The following is a 20,183-nucleotide window of genomic DNA, read 5'->3' as shown; positions in this document are numbered from 1 at the left end:
TTCTATATATCCAGATATGGTTAAAATTCTGAGTAAACGTCAGACAATTCAAAAAAGAGACAGTAACAGTTGGCCAGTAACAGTCCAAGTGTTTGTTGATGAGCAATTTTGACTATCTTAGAGGCAGAACTGGGTTCTTCTTGATCATAGAACTTGTAGCCTCATGTCTTAGCTTTCCAACGAGACTAATCGCGCTTGAATCGCAGTTCTATAACTCCAGATATAGTTAAAATTTTGAGTAGAGGTCAGACAGTAACAGTTAAAAAACGAGACAGTAAGAGTTGGACAGTAATAGTCCAAGTGTTTGTTGATGAGCAATTTTGACTATCTTAGAGGCAGAACTGGGTTCTTCTTGATCATAGAACTTGTAGTCTCATGTCTTAGCTTTCCAACGAGACTAATCGCGCTTGAATCGCAGTTCTATACCTCCAGATATAGTTAAATTTCTGAGTAAACGTCAGACAATTCAAAAACGAGACAGTAACAGTTGGCCAGTAACAGTCCAAGTGTTTGTTGATGAGCAATTTTGACTATCTTAGAGGCTGAACTCGGTTCTTCTTGATGCATTGAACTTGTAGCCTCATTTCTTATTTTTCCAACGAGACTAATCGCGCTTGAATCGTAGTTCTATAACTCCAGATATAGTTAAAATTTTGAGTATAGGTCAGACAGTAAAAGTTCAAAAACGAGAGAGTAACAGTTGGACAGTAACAGTCCAAGTGTTTGTTGATGAGCAATTTTGACTAACTTAGAGGCAGAACTGGGTTCTTCTTGTATCATAGAACTTGTAGCCTCATGTCTTAGCTTTCCAACGAGACTAATCGCGCTTGAATCGCAGTTCTATAACTCCAGATATAGTTAAAATTTTGAGTAGAGGTCAGACAGTAACAGTTAAAAAACGAGACAGTAACAGTTGGACAGTAACAGTCCAAGTGTTTGTTGATGAGCAATTTTGACTATCTTAGAGGCAGAACTGGGTTCTTCTTGATCATAGAACTTGTAGCCTCATGTCTTATTTTTCCAACGAGACTAATCGCGCTTGAATCGTAGTTCTATAACTCCAGATATAGTTAAAATTTTGAGTATAGGTCAGACAGTAAAAGTTCAAAAACGAGAGAGTAACAGTTGGACAGTAACAGTCCAAGTGTTTGTTGATGAGCAATTTTGACTAACTTAGAGGCAGAACTGGGTTCTTCTTGTATCATAGAACTTGTAGCCTCATGTCTTAGCTTTCCAACGAGACTAATCGCGCTTGAATCGCAGTTCTATAACTCCAGATATAGTTAAAATTTTGAGTAGAGGTCAGACAGTAACAGTTAAAAAACGAGACAGTAACAGTTGGACAGTAACAGTCCAAGTGTTTGTTGATGAGCAATTTTGACTATCTTAGAGGCAGAACTGGGTTCTTCTTGATCATAGAACTTGTAGCCTCATGTCTTATATTTCCAACGAGACTAATCGCGCTTGAATCGCAGTTCTATAACTCCATATATATTTAAAATTCTGACTAGAGGTCAGACAGTAACAATACAAAAACGAGATAGTAACAGGTGGACAGTAACAGTCCAAGTGTTTGTTGATGAACAATTTTGAATATCTTAGAGGCTGAACTGGGTTCTGCTTGATGCATTGAACTTGTGGCCTCATGTCTTAGCTTTCTAACGAGACAAATTGCGCTTGAATCGTAGTTCTATAACTTCGGATATAGTTAATTCTGTTTAGAGGTCGGAGAATAACAGTTCAAAAAGAGACAGTAACAGTTGGCCAGTAACAGTCCAAGTGTTTGTTGATGAGCAATTTTGACTATCTTAGAGGCAGAACTGGGTTCTTCTTGATCATAGAACTTGTAGCCTCATGTCTTAGCTTTCCAACGAGACTAATCGCGCTTGAATTGCAGTTCTATAACTCCAGATATGGTTAAAATTATGAGTAAACGTCAGACAATTCAAAAACGAGACAGTAACAGTTGGAGAGTAACAATCCAAGTGTTTGTTGATGAGCAATTTTGACTATCTTAGAGGCAGAACTGGGTTCTTCTTGATCATAGAACTTGTAGCCTCATGTCTTAGCTTTCCAACGAGACTAATCGCGCTTGAATCGCAGTTCTATAACTCCAGATATAGTTAAAATTTTGAGTAGGGGTCAGAGAGTAACAGTTAAAAAACGAGACAGTAACAGTTGGATAGTAACAGTCCAAGTGTTTGTTGATGAGCAATTTTGACTATCTTAGAGGCAGAACTGGGTTTTTCTTGGTCATAGAACTTGTAGCCTCATGTCTTAGCTTTCCAACGAGACTAATCGCGCTTGAATCGCAGTTCTATAACTCCAGATATAGTTAAAATTTTGAGTAGAGGTCAGACAGTAACAGTTAAAAAACGAGACAGTAACAGTTGGACAGTAACAGTCCAAGTGTTTGTTGATGAGCAATTTTGACTAACTTAGAGGCAGAACTGGGTTCTTCTTGATCATAGAACTTCTAGCCTCATGTCTTAGCTTTCTAACGAGACAAATCGCGCTTAAATCGTAGTTCTATAACTCCAGATATAGTTAAATCTGAGTAGAGGTCGGACAGTAACAGTTGGACAGTAACAGTGCAAGTGTTTGTTGATGTGCAATTTTAACTATCTTAGAGGCAGAACTGGGTTCTTCTTGATCATAGAACTTGTAGCCTCATGTCTTATATTTCCAACGAGACTAATCGCTCTTGAATCCCAGTTCTATAACTCCATATATATTTAAAATTCTGACTAGAGGTCAGACAGTAACAGTTCAAAAACGAGACAGTATCAGGTGGACAGTAACAGTCCAAGTGTTTGTTGATGAGTAATTTTGACTATCTTAGAGGCTGAACTGGGTTCTGCTTGATACATTGAACTTGTGGCCTCATGTCTTAGCTTTCCAACGAGACAAATCGCGCTTGAATCGTAGTTCTATAACTCCGGATATAGTTAATTCTGAGTACAGGTCGGAGAATAACAGTTCAAAACGAGACTGTAACAGTTGGCCAGTAACAGTCCAAGTATTTGTTGATGAGCAATTTTGACAATCTTAGAGGCAGAACTACGTTCTTCTTGATCATAGAACTTGTAGCCTCATGTCTTAGCTTTCCAACGAGACTATTCGCGCTTGAATCGCAGTTCTATAACTCCAGATATGGTTAAAATTCTGAGTAAACGTCAGACAATTCAAAAACGAGACAGTAACAGTTGGCCAGTAACAGTCCAAGTGTTTGTTGATGAGCAATTTTGACTATCTTAGAGGCAGAACTGGGTTCTTCTTGATCATAGAACTTGTAGCCTCATGTCTTAGCTTTCCAACGAGACTAATCGCGCTTGAATCGCAGTTCTATAACTCCAGATATAGTTAAAATTTTGAGTAGAGGTCAGACAGTAACAGTTAAAAAACGAGACAGTAACAGTTGGACAGTAACAGTCCAAGTGTTTGTTGATGAGCAATTTTGACTATCTTAGAGGCAGAACTGGGTTCTTCTTGATGCATTGAACTTGTAGCCTCATGTCTTAGCTTTCCAACGAGACTAATCACGCTTGAATCGCAGTTCTATAACTCCAGATATAGTTAAAATTTTGAGTATAGGTCAGACAGTAACAGTTCAAAAACGAGACAGTAACAGTTGGACAGTAACAGTCCAAGTGTTTGTTGATGAGCAATTTTCACTATCTTAGAGGTTGAACTCGGTTCTGCTTGTTGCATTGAAGTGTAGCCTCATGTCTTAGCTTTCCACCGAGACAAATCGCGCTTGAATCGTAGTTCTATAACTCCGGATATAGTTAATTCTGAGTAGAGGTCGGAGAATAACAGTTAAAAAATGAGACAGTAACAGTTGGACAGTAACAGTCCAAGTGTTTGTTGGTGTGCAATTTTGACTATTTTAGAGGCAAAACTGTGTTCTTCTTGAATCATTGAACTTGTAGCCTCACGTCTTAGATTTCCAACGAGACTAATCGCGCTTGAATCAGAGTTCTATACCTCCAGATATAGTTAAAAATATGATGAGAGGTCAGACAGTAACAGTTAAAAAACAAAACAGTAACTGTTGTACAGTAACATTCCAAGTGTTTGTTGATGAGCAATTTTGACTATCTTAGAGGCAGAACTGGGTTCTTCTTGATCATAGAACTTGTAGCCTCATGTCTTATCTTTCCAACGAGACTAATCGCGCTTGAATCGCAGTTCTATAACTCCATATATAGTTAAAATTCTGAGTAGAGGTCAGACAGTAACAGTTCAAAAAGGAGACAGTAACAGGTGGACAGTAACAGTCCAAGTGTTTGTTGATGAGCAATTTTGACTATCTTAGACGCTGAACTGGGTTCTACTTGATGCATTGAACTTATAGCCTCCTGTCTTAGCTTTCTAACGAGACAAATCGCGCTTGAATCGTAGTTCTATAACTCCGGATATAGTTAAATCTGAGTAGAGGTCGGACAGTAACAGTTCAAAAACGAGACAGTAACAGTTGGACAGTAACAGTGCAAGTGTTTGTTGATGAGCAATTTTGACTATCTTAGAGGCAGAACTGGGTTCTTCTTGATCATAGAACTTGTAGCCTCATGTCTTATATTTCCAACGAGACTAATCGCGCTTGAATCGCAGTTCTATAACTCCATATATATTTAAAATTCTGACTAGAGGTCAGACAGTAACGGTTCAAAAACGAGACAGTATTAGGTGGACAGTAACAGTCCAAGTGTTTGTTGATGAGCAATTTTGACTATCTTAGAGGCTGAACTGGGTTCTGCTTGATACATTGAACTTGTGGCCTCATGTCTTAGCTTTCCAACGAGACAAATCGCGCTTGAATCGCAGTTCTATAACTCCGGATATAGTTAATTCTGAGTAAAGGTCGGAGAATAACAGTTCAAAACGAGACAGTAACAGTTGGCCAGTAACAGTCCAAGTATTTGTTGCTGAGCAATTTTGACAATCTTAGAGGCAGAACTGCGTTCTTCTTGATCATAGAACTTGTAGCCTCATGTCTTAGCTTTCCAACGAGACTAATCGCGCTTGAATCGCAGTTCTATAACTCCAGATATGATTAAAATTCTGAGTAAACGTCAGACAATTCAAAAACGAGACAGTAACAGTTGGCCAGTAACAGTCCAAGTATTTGTTGATGAGCATTTTTGACAATCTTAGAGGCAGAACTAGGTTCTTCTTGATCATAGAACTTGTAGCCTCATGTCTTAGCTTTCCAACGAGACTAATCGCGCTTGAATCGCAGTTCTATAACTCCAGATATAGTTAAAATTTTGAGTAGAGGTCAGACAGTAACAGTTAAAAAACGAGACAGTAACAGTTGGACAGTAACAGTCCAAGTGTTTGTCGATGAGCAATTTTGACTAACTTAGAGGCTGAACTGGGTTCTTCTTGATCATAGAACTTCTAGCCTCATGTCTAATCTTTCCAAAGAGACTAATCGCGCTTGAATCGTAGTTCTATAACTCCAGATATAGTTAAAATTTTGAGTGTAGGTCAGACAGTAAAAGTTAAAAAACGAGAGAGTAACAGTTGGACAGTAACAGTCCAACTGTTTGTTGATAAGCAATTTTGACTAACTTAGAGGCAGAACTGGGTTCTTCTTGATCATAGAACTTGTACCCTCATGTCTTAGCTTTCCAACGAGACTAATTGCACTTGAATCGTAGTTCTATAACTCCGGATATAGTTAATTCTGATTAGAGGTCGGAGAATAACAGTTCAAAAAGAGACAGTAACAGTTGGCCAGTAACAGTCCAAGTGTTTGTTGATGAGCAATTTTGCCTATCTTAGAGGCAGAACTGGGTTCTTCTTGATCATAGAACTTGTAGCCTCATGTCTTATCTTTGCAACGAGACTAATCGCGCTTGAATCGCAGTTCTATAACTCCATATATATTTAAAATTCTGACTAGAGGTCAGACAGTAACAGTTCAAAAACGAGACAGTAACAGGTGGACAGTAACAGTCCAAGTGTTTGTTGATGAGCAATTTTGACTATCTTAGAGGCTGAACTGGGTTTTGCTTGATGCATTGAACTTGTGGCCTCGTGTCTTATCTTTCCAACGAGACTAATCGTGTTTGAATCGCAGTTCTATAAATCCATATATATTTAAAATTCTGACTAGAGGTCAGACAGTAACAGTTCAAAAACGAGACAGTAACAGGTGGACAGTAACAGTCCAAGTGTTTGTTGATGAGCAATTTTGACTATCTTAGAGGCTGAACTGGGTTCTACTTGATGCATTGAACTTGTGGCCTCACGTCTTAGCTTTCCAAAGAGACAAATCTCGCTTGAATCGTAGTTCTATAACTCCGGATATAGTTAATTCTGATTAGAGGTCGGAGAATAACAGTTCAAAAAGCGAGAGTAACAGTTGGCCAGTAACAGTCCAAGTGTTTGTTGATGAGCAATTTTGACTATCTTTGAGGCAGAACTGGGTGCTTCTTGATCATAGAACTTGTAGCCTCATGTCTTAGCTTTCCAACGAGACTAATCGCGCTTGAATCGCAGTTCTATAACTCCAGATATGGTTAAAATTCTGAGTAAACGTCAGACAATTCAAAAACGAGACAGTAACAGTTGGACAGTAACAGTCCAAGTGTTCGTTGATGAGCAATTTTGACTATCTTAGAGGCAGAACTGGGTTCTTCTTGATCATAGAACTTGTAGCCTCCTGTCTTAGCTTTGCAACGAGACTAATCGCGCTTGAATTGGATTTCTATAACTCCAGATATAGTTAAAATTCTAAGTAGAGGTCAGATAGTAACAGTTAAAAAACGAGACAGTAACAGTTGGACAGTAACAGTCCAAGTGTTTGTTGATGAGCAATTTTGACTATCTTAGAGGCTGAACTCGGTTCTTCTTGATGCATTAAACTTGTAGCCTCATGTCTTATGTTTCCAACGAGACTAATCGCGCTTGAATCGGAGTTCTATACCTCCAGATATAGTTAAAAATATGAGGAGAGGTCAAACAGTAAGAGTTAAAAAACAAAACAGTAACTGTTGTACAGTAACAATCCAAGTGTGTGATGATGAGCAATTTTGACTATCTTAGAGGCAGAACTGGGTTCTTCTTGATGCATTGAACTTGTAGCCTCATGTCTTAGCTTTCCAACGAGACTAATCGCGCTTGAATCGCAGTTCTATAACTCCAGATATAGTTAAAATTTTGAGTATAGGTCAGACAGTAACAGTTCAAAAACGAGACAGTAACAGTTGGAAAGTAATAGTCCAAGTGTTTGTTGATGAGCAATTTTGACTATCTTAGAGGCAGATCTGGGTTCTTCTTGGTGCTAGAACTTGTAGCCTCATGTCTTATTTTTCCAACGAGACGAATCGCGCTTAAATCACAGTTCTATAACTCTATATATATTTAAAATTCTGACTAGAGGTCAGATAGTAACAGTTCAAAAACGAGACAGTAACAGGTGGACAGTAACAGTCCAAGTGTTTGTTGATGAGCAATTTTGACTATCTTAGACGCTGAACTGGGTTCTGCTTGATGCATTGAACTTGTAGCCTCATATCTTAGCTTTCCAACGAGACAAATCGCGCTTGAATCGTAGTTCTATAATTCCGGATATAGTTAATTCTGAGTAGAGGTCGGAGAATAACAGTTCAAAAACGAGACAGTAACAGTTGGACAGTAACAGTCCAAGTGTTCGTTGATGAGCAATTTTGACTATCTTAGAGGCAGAACTGGGTTCTTCTTGATCATAGAACTTGTAGCCTTCTGTCTTAGCTTTGCAACGAAACTAATCGCGCTTGAATTGGAGTTCTATAACTCCAGATATAGTTAAAATTCTAAGTAGAGGTCAGATAGTAATAGTTAAAAAACGAGACAGTAACAGTCCAAGTGTTTGTTGATGAGCAATTTTGACTATCTTAGAGGCAGAACTGGGTTCTTCTTGATCATAGAACTTGTAGCCTCCTGTCTTAGCTTTGCAACGAGACTAATCGCGCTTGAATTGGAGTTCTATAACTCCAGATATAGTTAAAATTCTAAGTAGAGGTCAGATAGCAACAGTTAAAAAACGAGACAGTAACAGTTGGACAGTAACAGTCCAAGTGTTTGTTAATGAGCAATTTTGACTATCTTAGAGGCTGAACTCGGTTCTTCTTGATCATAGAACTTGTAGCCTCATGTCTTAGCTTTCCAACGAGACTAATCGTGCTTGAATAGCAGTTCTATAACTCCAGATATGGTTAAAATTCTGAGTAAACGTCAGACAATTCAAATACGAGACAGTAACAGTTGGCCAGAAACAGTCCAAGTGTTTGTTGATGAGCAATTTTGACTATCTTAGAGGCAAACCTATGTTCTTCTTGAATCATTGAACTTGTAGCCTCACGTCTTAGATTTCCAACGAGACTAATTGCGCTTGAATCGGAGTTCTATACCTCCAGATATAGTTAAAAATATGAGGAGAGGTCAGACAGTAAGAGTTAAAAAACAAAACAGTAACTGTTGTACAGTAACAGTCCAAGTGTGTGATGATGAGCAATTTTGACTATCTTAGAGGCAGTACTGGGTTCTTCTTGATGCATTGAACTTGTAGCCTCATGTCTTATGTTTCCAACGAGACTAATCGCGCTTGAATCGTAGTTCTATAACTCCATATATAGTTAAAATTCTGAGTAGAGGTCGGAGAATAATAGTTCAAAAACGAGACAGTAACAGGTGGACAGTAACAATCCAAGTGTGTGATGATGAGCAATTTTGACTATCTTTGAAGCTGAACTCGGTTCTTCTTGATGCATTGAACTTGTAGCCTCATGTCTTAGCTTTCCAACGAGACAAATCGCGCTTGAATCGTAGTTCTATAACTCCAGATATAGTTAATTCTGAGTAGAGGTCGGAGAATAACAGTTCAAAAACGAGACAGTAACAGTTGGACAATAACAGTCCAAGTGTTTGTTGATGAGCAATTTTTACTATCTTAGAGGCTGAACTCGGTTCTGCTTGTTGCATTGAACTTCTAGCCTCATGTCTTAGATTTCCAACGAGACTAATCACGCTTGAATCGGAGTTCTATAACTCCGGATATAGTTAAAATTCTGAGTAGAGGTCGGAGAGTAACAGTTCAAAAACGAGACAGTAACAGTTGGACAGTAACAGTCCAAGTGTTCGTTGATGCGCAATTTTTACTATCTTAGATGCATAACTGGGTTCTTCTTGATGCATTAAACTTGTAGCCTCACGTCTTAGATTTCCAACGAGACTAATCGCGCTTGAATTGCAGGTCTATAACTCCAGATATAGTTAAAATTCTGAGTAGAGGTCAGACAGTAACAGTTCAAAAAGGGAACAGTAACAGTTGGAGAGTAACAGTCCAAGTGTTTGTTGATGAACAATTTTGACTATCTTAGATGCAGAACTGGGTTCTTCTTGATGCATTGAAGTTGTAGCCTCATGTCTTAGCTTTCCAACCAGACAAATCGCGCTTGAATTGCAGTTCTATAACTCCAGATATAGTTAAAATTTTGAGTAGAGGTCACACAGTAACAGTTCAAAAACGAGACAATAACAGTTGGAGAGTAAAAGTCCAAGTGTTTATTGATGAGCAATTTTGACTATCCTAGGGGCAGAACTGGGTTCTTCTTGATGCATTAAAGTTGTAGCCTCATGTCTTAGCTTTCCAACCAGATAAATCACGCTTGAATCGCAGTTCTATAACTCCAGATATAGTTAAAATTTTGAGTAGAGGTCAAACAGTAACAGTTCAAAAACGAGACAATAACAGTTGGAGAGTAAAAGTCCAAGTGTTTATTGATGAGCAATTTTGACTATCTTAGAGGCAGAACTGGGTTCTTCTTGAACTATTGAACTTGTAGCCTAACGTCTTAGATTTCCAACGAGACTAATCGCGCTTGAATCGCAGTTTTATAACTCCAGATATAGTTAAAATTTTGAGTAGAGGTCAAACAGTAACAGTTCAAAAACGAGACAATAACAGTTGGAGAGTAAAAGTCCAAGTGTTTATTGATGAGCAATTTTGACTATCTTAGAGGCAGAACTGGGTTCTTCTTGAACTATTGAACTTGTAGCCTAACGTCTTAGATTTCCAACGAGACTAATCGCGCTTGAATCGCAGTTCTATAACTCCAAATATAGTTAAAATTCTGAGTAGAGGTCCGACAGTAAGAGTTCAAAAAAGAGACAGTAACTGGTGAACAGTAACAGTCCAAGTATTTGTTGATGTTCAATTTTGACTATCTTTGAGGCTGAACGGGGTTCTGCTTGATGAATTGAACTTGTAGCCTCATGTCTTAGCTTTCCAACCAGATAAATCGCGCTTGAATTGCTGTTCTATAACTCCAGATATAGTTAAAATTTTAAGTAGAGGTCAGACAGTAACAGTTCAAAAACGAGACAGTAACAGTTGGAGAGTAAGAGTCCAAGTGTTTGTTGATGAGCAATTTTGACTATGTTAGATGCAGAACTGGGTTCTTCTTGAACTATTGAACTTGTAGCCTAACGTCTTAGATTTCCAACGAGAATAATCACGCTTGAATCGGAGTTCTATACCTCCAGATATAGTTAAAATTCTTAGTTGAGGTCGGAGAGTAACAGTTCAAAAACGAGACAGTAACAGTTGGACAGTAACAGTCTAAGTGTTCGTTGATGAGCAATTTTTACTATCTTAGGGGCAGAACTGGGTTTTTCTTGATGCATTGAACTTGTAGCCTCATGTCTTATCTTTCCAACGAGACTAATCGCGCATGAATCGCAGGTCTATAACTCCAGATATATTTAAATTCTGAGTAGAGGGCACACAGTAACAGTTCAAAAACGAGACAGTAACAGTTGGAGAGTAACAGTCCAAGTGTTTGTTGATAGGCAATTTTGACTATCTTAGATGCATAACTGGGTTCTTCTTGATCATAGAACTTGTAGCCTCCTGTCTTAGCTTTCCAACGAGACTAATCGCGCTTGAATCGCAGTTCTATAACTCCAGATATAGTTAAAATTTTGAGTAGAGGTCGGAGAGTAACAGTTCAAAAACGAGACAGTAACAGTTGGACAGTAACAGTCCAAGTGTTCGTTAATGAGCAATTTTTACTATCTTAGGGGCAGAACTGGGTTCTTCTTGATGCATTGAACTTGTAGCCTCATGTCTTAACTTTCCAACGAGACTAATCGCGCTTGAATCGCAGTTCTATAACTCTAGATATAGTTAAAATTCTGAGTAGAGGGCAGACAGTAACAGTTCAAAAACGAGACCGTAACAGTTGGACAGTAACAGTCCAAGTGTTTGTTGATGAGCAATTTTGACTATCTTAGAGGCGAAGCTGGGTTCTTCTTGATGCATTGAAGTTGTAGCCTTATATCTTATCTTTCCAACGAGACTAATCGCGCTTGAATCGCAGTTCTATAACTCCAGATATAGTTAAAATTCTTAGTAGAGGTCGGAGAGTAACAGTTCAAAAACGAGTCGGTAACAGTTGGATAGTAACAGTCCAAGTGTTCGTTGATGAGCAATTTTTACTATCTTAGGGGCAGAACTGGGTTCTTTTTGATGCATTGAACTTCTAGCCTCATGTCTTAGCTTTCCAACGATACTAATCGCGCTTGAATCGCAGGTCTATAACTCCAGATATATTTAAAATTCTGAGTAGAGGGCAGATAGTAACAGTTCAAAAACAAGACAATAACAGTTGCAGAGTGACAGTCCAAGTGTTTGTTGATGAGCAATTTTGACTATCTTAGATGCAGAAATGGGTTATTCTTGATCATTGAACTTGTAGCCTCCTGTCTTAGCTTTCCAACGAGACTAAACGCGCTTGAATCGTCGTTCTATACCTCCAGATATAGTTAAAATTCTGAGTAGAGGTCGGAGAGTAACAGTTCAAAAACGAGACAGTAACAGTTGGACAGTAACAGTCCAAGTGTTCGTTGATGAGCAATTTTTACTATCTTAGGGGCAGAACTGGGTTCTTCTTGATGCATTGAACTTGTAGCCTCATGTCTTAGCTTTCCAACGAGAATAATCGCGCTTGAATCGCAATTCTATAACTCCAGATATAGTTAAAATTCTGAGCAGAGGGCAGACAGTAACAGTTCAAAAACGAGACCGTAACAGTTAGACAGTAACAGTCCAAGTGTTTGTTGATGAGCAATTTTGACTATCTTAGATGCAGAACTGGTTCTTCTTGAACTATTGAACTTGTAGCCTGCTTGACCGCTTTTTATGTTCGGCTTGTTTTAAGTCGCAAGTGCACGAGTGTGCGATGTAGCAATTAACTCGGTAAGATCGAGGTCATATCCACAAAGAGCTAGATCTGGAAATTAAGCTAGGTAACAAAAAAACTCAAGAGAAATTAAATTAACAATAACTTGGTTGAAAATGATTGATGGATTTGTTTTCAAAGATGAAAAAGTGTAAATAGATTTTAAATGACAAGAAAAAGTAAGTCTTGGTCCAAATCAATTCTAATGGTGATGTATTGGTGATTCCTTCAACATATATAAGATAACTCAATCTAATATCAATGATGGTGATATTAGATCGGAAGATATTACAATGAAGTTTAAAAAGATGAAGATTGATTATTGCTTAAGAATGAACAAGTACTTTCATATTAAGTAAGACATTGAATCAAGCAATCTCTATACCAAAACTAAGGTTTGTGCATAAAAATTCAAGATTATAACATTACCTAAATGATTTCTAAAATTTCTTTGCAATAATAAAACATTCATGAAGAAAATAAGAAGATAAACATTAAGATTCATTCATATCTTAAAGAACTCACCTCAATCACCATCATCCTTGATTTGGATCCAAGAAGGAGATTAGCCAACCATGATTATATATAAGAACACTTCAATAAACATGAAATAACTTGAATCACACTGAAATAATAAGTTTTACAAGCTAAAGAACCGAAATCTATAAAGAAGAATACAACACAATTTCAGTAAATATTCGGACACAAATCTGACTCTAACTTTGGACAGCAATGTGACCCTCTTAGAAGCCTCCTTTGAAGATGTCTATTAGAGACATATTTATAGGCCATTCTGTTAACTTTCCAGATCATTAAAGAACAGCTCATTTGGACATCTGAATCAAAAGTTATGGGCAAAACACCGAAGGTATTCTGGAAAATCAAATCAGGCCAGCTTTGAGAATACTTTGGTGCACGTTTTTCTTCCTCCTTTGTGAGCTGTCTCTTTCTTCTTTTTGACCCAAAATAATGTGACAATGTCCCCTCCAGCTTTCCATCCATGTGCTTTCCCTCTTGGATCAATGAATTATCCAAAATAAATCAAATGTTATTTGTTGTGTGGACATGTAAGATCATGAATTGTGCTTGGGCTGATTTGGAGGCTGATTTGAGGCTGATTTGGGGCTGATTTGGGGCTGAATTTAAATATCAAATAAGGATAGAAATGTACCTATTATTTGGGCTAAGATTGACATTAAAACCTTGAGTGTTTAATGGTTGAAGTTTGCACACAACATAAGGCAAGTTTGGGCTTGAAATAGATCATATGATATTCTTTTCTAGAATTGGAATAGAATTGATTTTTGGGGCAAATTTGAAGCACTTATTTGAACCAAGATTTTCTTCAATCTTCAACTAAATTTCTCTTCAATGCTTTGTTCCGAATTCCGACGTTGAATTTTCTGAAATAATTCATTTAAGCTCCAAAAACCTATCGAAACATTAAAATAAACTTCATTACTAAAAAACACATCAATTATTATAAAAAACCCAAATAAAAACAATAAATACATATGTAAAATAAGAGACTTAATGATACTTTTGATGCACAATCACACCCCCCAACTTAGATTTTGCTAGTCCTCAAGCAAAACAAAACATAAAACCTTTGAAAGAAAAAAAGAATAATAACAACATAATTAGGCTCGACTCATCACACTTAAAGGACCTATCATGCAAACATTGGTATCTTTAACTTAGTGTACACAATAGCAAATAAAGAAAAATAAGCATACTCACATTCTCTAAATCAAACATCCATACAAAATTCCAAATTCAATCGTATTTATCATGCAACCAACATAATTGATTCACGCGAAAACTCAACTTGTAATCTTCCCTTCTCACTACTACAAACAAGGTAGTAAACTAGAGAAGTATCTATATATATATATATAATTTTTTTTTGATGATATTATTTATTCTTTTTCTTTAAGTGGTCACTTCCCTTTTGACGCGAATACAAACATTTGTGATGAATGCACCCGGTTACTCACAAAGTCACAAACTTAAAGTGCTTTGCATACTCATATTTCAAGCTGCCGTTTGACGTAAAGATAAACATTTGTGATGAATACCCCTAGTTACTGAGCAACTCAAAACATTGGAGTAGATAGAACTTTGTACACATTTGTGTAATAATGATTACTCTATTTACTTAAACCTTGTTTAGGACTAGATCAAAAGGGATGATCACAAGTAAAGCATCACACTCATCTTTCATGCATAATCACACAACTCACACAACTTTTACAAGGAAAGATGTACTTCAATAATCTTAAGAAAAAAGTATGCTATATCTTGCTTTATAAGATATTATCTATCCCAAATTAAAGCATGCAATGTTCAACACAATAATGAATCCAAAAAAGTAATGTTGATCCTAAACAAGTCTCATTCACATACGAATGCAAGTTTTTTTTTTTTAACAAGCATGATTATCTCAAGCATTCAACATAATCAAATATCTAAAATTAAGTTTTTCATTATCCTCAATGTAAAAAAGAAAGAGAAGAAAAGTATAAAGATTAGAAAACTGTTACTCCCCTTTTGTTCTCAAGGATGAATGTCTGATTGAATTGGACATGAGCTGACTTCTTGCTTGATTTTTTTTTTTACCTGCATATCACAACTAAAAGAAAACATTGATGTTTTTTTTTTTTTTGAAAATAAAGAACCTCACACCCCCCAACTTAAAATAATGCATTGTCCCTAATGCATGAACAAGAAAATATAAGAGATGGAAGAACGAAAAATAAAAAAATAAATAAAAATGAAATAAAAATAAAAATAAAAATAAAAATAAAAACTCATTACTTCTGATACTACAATGGTATTGGATCTTCAAGATCCAATGTCTCAACTTCAGCCACAACGTTTTCAAGATAAGGTTTCAATCGATGACCATTTACTTTGAAAACATTTCCATTCTTAGGATTTTCTACCTCAAATGCACCATGCTCAGAGATGGATTTAATCACAAATGGACCAATCCATTTTGTCCTCAACTTCCCAGGAAAGAGATGTAATCGTGAATTATACAAGAGAACCTTTTGACCAACATGAAAGGATTTTCTAAAAATATGTTTATCATGCAAAGCTTTCATCTTATGTTTTGAAATTTTTGCATTTTCAAATGCATCATTTCTCAGCTCCTCTAATTCATCCAATTGAAGCTTTCTATTTTTGCCAACCTCATTTTCATTGTCATTGAATTGCCGGATGGCCCAATATGCATGGTGCTCAATCTCAACAGGGAGATGACAAGGCTTTCCATAAACTAACCTATAAGGAGACATTCCTAAAGAGGTCTTGTAAGCAGTGCGATATGCCCACAAAGCATCAACTAGTCGTAGGGACCAATCTTTACGGTTTGGATTGACTGTTTTCTCTAAAATGTTCTTGATCTCCCTATTTGCCAACTTAGCTTGGCCACTAGTCTGTGGGTGATAGGGGGTACTGACATTGTGAATTACACCATATTTTCTCATCAAAATCCCAACGGGCTTGTTACAAAAATGTTTTCCCCCATCACTAATCATAGCCCGGGGCATGCCAAAACGAGAGAAAATGTTTTCTTTCAAGAATTTGACCACAACTCGATGGTCATTAGTTCGAGATGCAATGGCCTCCACCCATTTAGACACATAATCAACAGCTACAAGGATGAATTGGTAACCAAATGAACTTGGAAAAGGTCCCATGAAATCAATCCCCCAACAATCAAATATTTCCAAAACAAAAATGGGGTTTAGGGGCATCATGTTACGCCTAGTGAGGTTACCTAGTCGTTGGCATCGGTCACATGCAACACAGAAGGCATGGACATCTTTGAACATGGTGGGCCAATAAAAACCACACTGCAAGATCTTGGCAGTGGTTTTCTTGGAAGAGAAATGCCCACCACAGGTTAATGCATGACAAAAATTAATTACACTTGGAATTTCATGATCAGGAATGCACCGCCTAACAATTTGGTCAGGGCAGTATTTAAATAGGTAGGGGTCATCCCAAAAAAAGGTACGCACATTGCGCAAGAATTTTTGTTTGTCAAGTTTAGACCAATGAGAAGGAATCTGACTTGTGGCTAGGTAATTTGCTATGTCAGTATACCATGGAGAGCCAAGGTAGGAAACAGTACCTGCACAAAATAAATTTTCATCAGCAAAGAATTCATTTATTGGAGATTCATCAATTGTGGTCTCATAGCTTGAAAGACGGGACAAATGATCAGCCACTACATTCTCTACTCCCTTTTTATCTCGAATTTCAAGGTTAAACTCTTGGAGTAGGAGGATCCATCGAATCAAACGTGGCTTGGCATCTTGTTTTGTGAGCAAGTATTTCAATGCTGCATGATTAGTGAAAATAATAACAAGAGATCCAACCAAATAAGACCGAAACTTGTCCAATGCAAAGACCACAGCTAAAAGTTCTTTTTCAGTTGTAGTGTAATTCAATTGAGCATCATTCAAAGTCTTGCTAGCATAATAAATGACATGAGGCTTCTTATCTTTTCTTTGCCCTAAAACAGCCCCTACTGCAAAATCACTAGCATCACACATCAGTTCAAATGGTAAAGACCAATCAGGAGCTTGCATGATTGGTGCAGTGGTCAACAACCCTTTAAGCTTTTCAAAAGCTTCTTGACATTTTGATGTCCAATCAAATTGAACATCTTGTGACAACAAGTTACACAATGGTTTGGCAATGGTACTAAAAGAATGAATGAATCTTCGGTAAAAACCAGCGTGTCCTAAGAAGGATCTCACATCTTTCACAGTCCGAGGGGTAGGTAATTTTTGAATGACTTCAACCTTTGACTTATCTACCTTTATCCCTTTTGAAGAGACAATGTGACCTAAAACAATGCCATGTGTCACCATAAAATGACACTTCTCCCAATTGAGTACAAGATTGCTCTCCTCACACCTTTCAAGAACTTTTTCCAAATGCATTAGACACAACTCATAAGAATCCCCATAAACTGAAAAATCATCCATGAAAACTTCCAAAACAATTTCCACCATGTCACTAAAGATACTCATCATACATCTTTGAAAAGTGGCTGGTGCATTACACAAGCCAAAAGGCATTCTTCTATAAGCATAGGTACCAAAAGGACAAGTGAATGTGGTTTTTTCTTGGTCTTCTAAAGAAATTTCAATTTGGTTGTAACCTGAGTATCCATCAAGAAAACAATAGAAAGCTCTTCCGGCTACTCTTTCAAGCACTTGGTCTAAAAATGGAAGTGGAAAATGGTTCTTCCTAGTCACCATGTTCAACTTACGATAATCAATGCACATACGCCATCCAGTTTGGATTCTAGTTGGTACTAGCTCATTATTTTCATTCTTCACTACCGTGACTCCAGATTTCTTAGGGACAACTTGGGTTGGACTAACCCATTTTGAGTTTGCAATGGGGTAAATGATACCTGCATCAAGTAGCTTAAGCACTTCACCTCTTACTACTTCCTTCATATTTGGGTTCAATCGTCTTTGCATTTGCCTCACAGATTTAGCCTCTTCTTCAAGATAAATTCTATGTGTACATAAAAGAGGACTAATTCCTTTCAAGTCAGTAATAGTCCACCCAATTGCTTTCTTGTGTTTTCTCACCACTCTCAAAAGTTCTTGTTCCTGCTCTATGCTAAGTTTTGATGAAATCACAATAGGATATGATTCATCTTCCCCTAGAAAAGCATACTTAAGATCACTTGGTAAAGGCTTCCTTTCTGGTTTATAAGGTTGGACAAGAGATGCCTCAGCTTTCACTTGGGGTGAAATCAAAGGCTCAAACGATGGGGTCCATTGACCTATTGACATAATAGGCATTGGATCTAGATAAGTCTCGAGTTCTCTTACTTCCTCATCAACACATTCCAAAGAACAAAATCTTTCATCATGAATTAAAGTTCTCTCCAATGGATCCTTGATCCACTCTCTCTCAAAGTGTTCTTGACAAACTGTTTGGATCAAATCCACCTCTCTAATGTCCTCATGTTCACCAATTTGTTTGGAGACATTAAATATGTTCATCTCCACAGTCATATTCCCAAAAGACAATTTCATCACCCCATTCCTATAGTTGATTAAAGCATTGGATGTAGCTAGGAAAGGTCTACCTAAGATGACTGGGATGGGAGCATTAGAACCTTGAATAGGTGCGGTGTCCAACACTACAAAATCAACAGGAAAGTAGAATTTATCTACTTGGACCAACACATCCTCAACAATACCCCTGGGAATCTTGATTGACCTGTCAGCTAATTGAAGGGTGATTCGAGTAGGCTTGATTTCTCCTAAACCTAACTGTTCGTAAACAGTGTAGGGTATCAAATTCACACTTGCTCCTAAATCCAACAAAGCTTGGTCTATCTTATGACTTCCAATAATGCATGAAACAGTAGGACAACCAGGATCTTTGTATTTGGGAGGGGTCTTAAACTGGATGATGGCACTAGCATGTTCAGTTAGAAAGGCTCTTTCTTTCACATTCAATCTCCTTTTAACTGTGCATAAGTCCTTGAGGAACTTTGCATAAGATGGGACTTGTTTAATTGCATCAAGGAGTGGAATGTTGACTTTCACTTGTTTGAACAATTCATAGATTTCCGAGTTCATAAGATCATGTTTAGGTTTCCCTAACCTTTGTGGAAATGGTGCTCTAGGAACAAATTCTAAATCACTCACTTTGACTCCAATTTTTCTTGAATCATCTCCTTTCTCACTCATCTCTTTCTCATTTATCTCACCTTCTTTGTCACTCAAGCTCTCATTTGTCACTTGTGTTTTGATTTCCTCTTCACTTTCCTTAGATTTCTCCTCCACAATACCTCTAGGAATCTCAAAACCTATAGCTTTGTCAACAATCTTTCCACTTCTAAGGGTAGTGATGGCTTGGACTTGTTCATGGTTTGAAGGTTCACTAGATGAGGATTCACTCATGTGTACCTGACCTCTAGGATTTGGCATTGGTTGCGCTGGAATCTTTCCCTTCTCTTGAATGCTTAGTGATTGAGTCAACTTGGTTAGTTGACTTCGAATGTCATCTAAGGTCCTATTGGTCTGGTCTTGAAATTTGTAAGCTTGGTTGTTGATTCCTCCTTGTGTTTGCATGAATTGTTGAAGAGTATCCTCTAGGGATCTCTTATGAGGTGGTTGGTATGTGTTATGTGTGGGAGCATGAAATGGTTGGGGTGGAGGTTGAAATGTTTGAGGTACTGAAGAGCCCTCATTTCTCCATCCAAAATTTAGGTGGTTCCTCCATCCAGGATTATAGGTCTCAGAGTAGGGATTGCCTACTTGGTTTGAAAATGGCTTTCTAACATTACTTGAATCAGAAGTTTGGCCATATAGGACTTCCTTGAAAGCTGGAATGGTAGGACACTCAATTGTCCTATGCCCTTTACTCTCACAAACAACACAACTTTCCTCTTGTTGTTCACTCATGACATGCACTTTTTTAATCTCAAGAGACTCTACTTTCCTAGCCAATGAGGCTAATCTAGCATTGAGGTCATCAGTCTCTTTCAATTGGAACTTCCCACTTGAATGAGAAATGGTGTTTCTAGACTCAACATGAAGTGGGAGAGAAGTCTCCCATTGCTTTGTGTTTTCAGCCAATTGATCAAAGAAATCAAAGGCTTCACTTGGTTCTTTATCATAAAACTCACCATTACACATGGTTGACACTAGCTTTTTAAAATCTGCGGTAAGAGAGTCGTAGAAGAAACTCACTAACCTCCACATCTCAAAACCATGGTGGGGACATGCATTTAACAAGTCTTTGAACCTTTCCCAAGCTTGGTGAAATGACTCATTTGGACTACAAGAAAAATTCATCATTTGACGTTGTAAGGCTGCCGTCCTATGAGTGGGGAAGTATTTTTTCAAAAATTCAGCTTGCATTTCTCTCCATGTACCTATAGACCTAGGACGCAAGGAG

At 37.5% G+C, this 20,183-nt stretch overlaps 1 protein-coding gene across 1 annotated transcript; it reads right to left on the bottom strand.

Moving 5' to 3' along the window:
• Nucleotides 1-17,592: 17,592 nt before the first annotated feature.
• On the bottom strand, nucleotides 17,593-19,921 carry LOC127905252 (uncharacterized). The gene is made up of 3 exons (XM_052452576.1): nucleotides 18,991-19,921; nucleotides 17,906-18,879; nucleotides 17,593-17,670 (listed from the first exon to the last, which is right to left on the bottom strand). Exons 1-3 carry the CDS (start codon nucleotides 19,919-19,921, stop codon nucleotides 17,593-17,595), a joined length of 1,983 nt encoding a protein of 660 aa, XP_052308536.1.
• Nucleotides 19,922-20,183: the final 262 nt, after the last annotated feature.

This window comes from Populus trichocarpa, chromosome 4 (assembly GCF_000002775.5).
Source record: "Populus trichocarpa isolate Nisqually-1 chromosome 4, P.trichocarpa_v4.1, whole genome shotgun sequence".
Classification (NCBI taxonomy): Eukaryota; Viridiplantae; Streptophyta; class Magnoliopsida; order Malpighiales; family Salicaceae; genus Populus; species Populus trichocarpa.
Note: the sequence above shows the minus strand (reverse complement) of the source record. Positions and strands in the feature narration are given on the sequence as shown.

Coding starts and splice junctions, on each gene's coding strand:
- LOC127905252 (XM_052452576.1), bottom strand. CDS start 19,921: ATGTGTAATGGTGAGTTTTATGATAAAGAACCAAGTGAAGCCTTTGAT. Junction 18,880..18,990: donor GAGCTTGAGTGACAAAGAAG/GTGAGATAAATG, acceptor CACAAAGGTTAG/GGAAACCTAAACATGATCTT. Junction 17,671..17,905: donor AAGATGAATCATATCCTATT/GTGATTTCATCA, acceptor TACTTGATGCAG/GTATCATTTACCCCATTGCA.